Source organism: Gymnoscopelus braueri (genome assembly GCF_963280865.1).
Source record: "Gymnoscopelus braueri genome assembly, chromosome: 19".
In the NCBI taxonomy this organism is placed as follows: Eukaryota; Metazoa; Chordata; class Actinopteri; order Myctophiformes; family Myctophidae; genus Gymnoscopelus; species Gymnoscopelus braueri.
Genome location: NC_137621.1, coordinates 39865870 through 39870869, shown reverse-complemented (window position 1 = coordinate 39870869; position 5000 = coordinate 39865870). Strand labels below are relative to the sequence as shown.

At 41.4% G+C, this 5000-nt stretch overlaps 1 protein-coding gene across 1 annotated transcript in view; it reads right to left on the bottom strand.

Moving 5' to 3' along the window:
- myt1lb (myelin transcription factor 1-like, b) overlaps positions 1 to 5000 on the bottom strand; it is a gene marked incomplete at both ends in the record, with an annotated part of 61809 nt that overhangs the window by 29311 nt on the left and 27498 nt on the right. The window contains 2 exons of the mRNA XM_080414080.1: positions 2039 to 2349; positions 4748 to 4905. Coding sequence (XP_080270206.1) covers positions 2039 to 2349; positions 4748 to 4905 — 469 coding nt within the window. The remainder of the gene's footprint in view (positions 1 to 2038; positions 2350 to 4747; positions 4906 to 5000) is intronic.

Sequence of the window (5000 nt, the reverse complement as noted above, 5' to 3'; positions counted from 1 at the left end):
CAGAAACACAATTAAATCGTTAATCGCAATTGTTTTTGAGTGATAATTAACCGTCAACTTTGTACATTTGTAATCGTGACAGCCCTAGATATGGGGTATTCCAAACTCTTTTGTGAGGGAGGAGGGGTTCGTATAGTGAGGGCAGCAAGTGTGTACCAAATACCCCGACTAACTAGACGAAACAATTCTTCAGTCCATTTTTCATTGATATATCAGGTGGAGTTGTTAACAGTCATATACGGTACATCAGCAATATACTGTTGTTTGGACCATAAGGTTCTGAGTTCGATTCCGGGCATTAATAACTGAGTACCACAGCTTGGGTAAATAAGTAATGAGAGTTGACCTGTGGTGCCCCTCTACCTCAGGAATCCATCTCCTAGGGGTCTAGTGATGGGGGGGGGGTAGACACCTTCGTTTCTCAGCTCATACCGACAACAAGCCACTCTAACCAATAGTTTTGGACATTTAGAATTACCTTAAGTGTTCCTTAACCACATAATCAAGCCTTATATGGTTGCTGTCGGGCAGAAATCTCCATATTCAAACGCCCCTACTTGATCATACTACAGCGTCACACAAAAGCATCAAAAGTAGTGACCACAAGCTTGAAACTAGCGACACTACAGGTTCAACTTGTTATGTTTTTAACCCCACGAACACATCCAGAATGCACGATGAAGGCTGCATTTCAGTGAACATAAACCAGGTTTTAAGTGCTTCAGGGATCCTTCCTGAAGACAATTTACTGTACATCACGCTCCATTACGCTTAATGAAACTGACTGCGGCACGCTTGTGCATATCATAACAGTAAGTCAGGAATGTTTACTGAACACGTGCAAAATTTAGCTTAAAAACACAGTTATCATCATACGTCATATGCACGTACAATATATTTGAAACACATTGAATTATGTACATGAAGTGTTTCTTAATGATCATCATGAACACGTCAAGAATGCATAACGGAGGTTAGCCACTTATCCACTTAAACTAATATGGTACTTAATTGACAGCGGGGTCCCACAGGGCTCTATACTTTGCCCGCTCCTCTTCCCCCTGCACCAAATCTCCTCGGCAAAATGGGGCTCTGACACCACATGGGCTCTGATGCCTAACAGCGAGTCTTGGGTTCGATTCCTAGGCCTTGGCAGACTGTTGCTGCTGTTTCCTATCAATCTCCACTGTACTATCAAATAAAGGCAGAATAGCCGCCAACGGATCACAACACGACACGCCGTGAGCTTGTAGATCTGCTATTTTTGGCAAAAGTTCTGCTATTTTCACAAAAAATCCCTCTGTTTTGATATGAAGAATAGAGACGCTAGCGGCTTCAAGTGGTTAATGATTGAATTGAGTCATCGTGAATGCGTCACAAACGCATAACAGAGGTCAATGGACCCCTCCTCACTCTCGAACCTTTGATCGAATTTGCACGGCATCGCTTTATCTCTAATGAGGTGGATAGTCATTAGCCATCTCTTAGCCCAGTGGTTCTCAAACTGGGGTTCCGGGGACCCCAAGGGGTCCTTGAGGGGGTCCCCAGCAAAATGAGTTAAGATAGCATCAAAATCAGTTTAACAACTTTAACCTACGTATATATAGCCCTTACATCGGCTATTTGAAAATAGGCGATCTACAAGCTTCCAACGTGCAACGCTCCCATCTTGAAAAACAAGTGAAAAACACAGATTTTGTATGGTGGTCCCATGGCACTAAATACTTTCATGGGAGGGTCTGCGGCAAAATCCTTATTTCGTCTCTGTCGGGTTGAAACCTCATATGTCCAAAACTGTTACTTTTCTGGACTCACATTCAAAAATAGCTAAAGCAGAACATCTACAAGCTTTTCGAGCTTGCGGATCTGCTACTTTTGATGCTTTTGTGTGACGCCGTGGTATCATCAAGTTGGGTGTTAATTTACGAAGAAACACAAAAAAGTTAGAACACGGAGATAAGAGGTTTCGGCCCCGACAGCAACGATTCATTTTGAAAAACATTGAACACCCAGTGTCCTATAATAGCGCCCCCCCTACCTGAGAGCACAGGTCCTGGGGCTTGCCCCCCAGCCCGTGGGGCATCTCCCGGCAGCGCGTGGACAGGTTGAGGATGGCGGTGGCGGCCATGTGCGCCGCCTCCATGTCGTGGCTGTAGTCGAAGCTGCTCTTGCTGCAGGTGCTGCTGGCGCTGCTTCCCCCGCCGTGTCCGCCGTGGCCTCCTCCTCCCCCTCCTCCTCCGCCTCCTCCTCCTCCACCTCCTCCACAGCTCAGGCTGCTGTTGCTGCTGCTGGGGGCGTAGGAGCTGGTGGTGCTGCTGGCCGAGCTGGAGTTCTTGCAGTAGCGCTTGGCTGTATAGGGCGGGGGAAAAAAAAGGTTTTGATTTTTGACAGCAACATTTTGATTCACTTTTTAGTCATAGTCTTTTGAATCAAATTACATTTAGTTTTAGTCACATTTTAGTCATCTGAAATGTTTTGCTGTTAGTCTAGTTTTAGTTGACAAAATATCATATGATTATAGTCGACTAAATCTACAGTTGATTTAGTCGACTAGAATGTATTTTGGCGGTGCCTTGATGACGTCGTAATGGCTGATTTTACACTCGGTTGCATGCTGAAAATAGCAGATCTACAAGCTCACAACGCGTCACAGCTTGTAGATCTGTCAAGTCGAAACGAAATAATAATACAAATTATTGAGAAATTCTAAACTATAGTAATTCACCGATTCAACCAGTGGTGGAAGAAGTAGCCTACAGTACTCGTTTTTTACTTGAGTAAAATGTAGAAATACTTTGCTGCGAGTAAAAGTCCTGCATTCAAAATTTTACTTTAGGAAAAGTGTGAAAGTATCATCATCAAAATATACTTGCAGTACCAAGTAAAAGTACTCATCATGCAGAACGGTCCATTTAGTAATGCATTGATGCGTTCATTTGATTGATTAAATACTTAATTAACAGTTTGCAAAAAAGTACAGCAGTACGATTATACAATGATGCTTAAAGGATAACACAAAAAGCCCAGAGGGCTTGTTTCCATTGTGGTCCTTCATCACTTTAATGTTGCAGCTGGTAAAGTTGGGACTGATTTTAATTACGTTAGCTGGGTAGCTTAGCCTATAACAATACTCATAATTTAATTATTGTATGTTTTTTATTAAGAATTATTAAAATAAATAGTAAATAAATCTGTCAAGTAATTGTAGTGGAGTAAAATGTACCACTTGCCTCTGGGATGTAGTGAAGTAGAATTATGAAGTATTAACAAAAATGTAAATATTCCAAATAAAAGTTACAGAAATGTATCTTACTTACAGGACCTGAGTAAATGCTGGGCTACTTTCTACCACTGCATTTAATGGTGGCAGTGTTTTATTTTTTGGACCAAACAGCATATTGTCTACAAAAACCTGTTTAATGACATAATTCAAGGGTGTAGGCTACCTCCTGTATTTAGACTTCTGAACAACACAGGTTAAAAGAGAAGCATCAGAGAGAGAGAGACGCTTTTGGTGAATATTCTTCCTTTACACTGTTGAAAGATGAAACAAGTGAAGGTGAGATCCACTGAATCTTTCATACTATTCATTAAAATAATATCGACGTATCGCTCGGTCCTGATGCATAATTTGTCTTTGAAAAGAGATTGGTTCAGGTATGAATCTTGGTAAAAAAAAAAAGAGAGAAAAAAAACGTAGTTATGAAAAACTGGTAAATCACATAATAAAACAGAAATAGTGAGACTTATTGAAATATTTTTAAGCACAAAATTGCTGCTCCGGTCAAGTTTGACCAAACTTACTGCAGCGTGGCAAAGCTTCTGAGAGCTTGTTTTAGTTTTTCAGTCGTGTTGGGGTTTTCCCTGGGTCTAAAGTCTTACCAAACCCTTAGATAACACCATATAACACAATCACTTTGCCTACTGTACCTCAAGGCTGGAGTGAAAGAAAGAATATTGTTTCTTGTTGGGAGGTCTGGTGTATTCGCTTGGTAGAGCAAATAAATTCTAATAGTGTTTTTGTTGTTTATGGTTAGTTATCTTAAAATGAAAAATGGACAAAGGTGATATTGAATATGAAGGTGATATTGAACATTTTTATGTAGACAAATAATAAAAAGAAAATAATACATTCACAGAATGTTTAAGAGGTACGGAATAAAAGTATTGCTTTCCACCCCAAAAAATCGATAAAAAATATTAAGTAAGCTGATCCCTGTTGCTTATGTTTCCATTGAGGAAGATACTTTTTTCTCCTTTAAGACACTTGATAGCTGCCAGGGCAAATATTAAATCTTATGTGACATAGGTGTTGTGATGTAGATTGTAGTGCGACATCTACAGTAGAGGCTGAACGTTGTTTATTGCAGTGGTTCTCAAACCTTTTCATGTCAAGGACCCCCAAATTGACACTTATTGGCCCACGGACCCCCATCTGAAAATATATGCTAAGGACCCCTATAAGAGAAGATTTTTACGGCTCTAGCAGTGATTTTCAACCATTTTAATTTCAAGGACCCCCAGTTTGACATGCATTAGGCTACAGAGTACAGAACCCCATTTAATGGCATTTCTATCTCTGGGACCCCAATTTATATTGTAAAATAAATGTTAATTTAACTCTGAGAGTGTACAAATGGAACCAAATGGACCCATTAGGGTCCATTTGTACACTCTCTGAGTTACAGACCCATAAGGGTCAATTTGGTTCCTTTTACCACCACTAGGTAATCAGTGGGCGACGTACCGTCGTATCCTTTGGGCGAGGTGTCGCGGTGGCCGTGGTGGACCTTGGGTGCGATGGCCCGTTTCCCGTACACCTGGTGGCTGCCGTCGAAGGCGCTGTAGTCGAAGCTGGTCTTGGAGTACTTCTCCAGCTCCTTGGCCAGGTTGGAGCGCGGCGTGCTGGTGGAGACATTGTTCTTGTAACCATACTGTGGAAACTCCAGTTGTTTGACAAAGCACATAGGCCTGGAAAATAAATGACCAGGGGGTGGAGG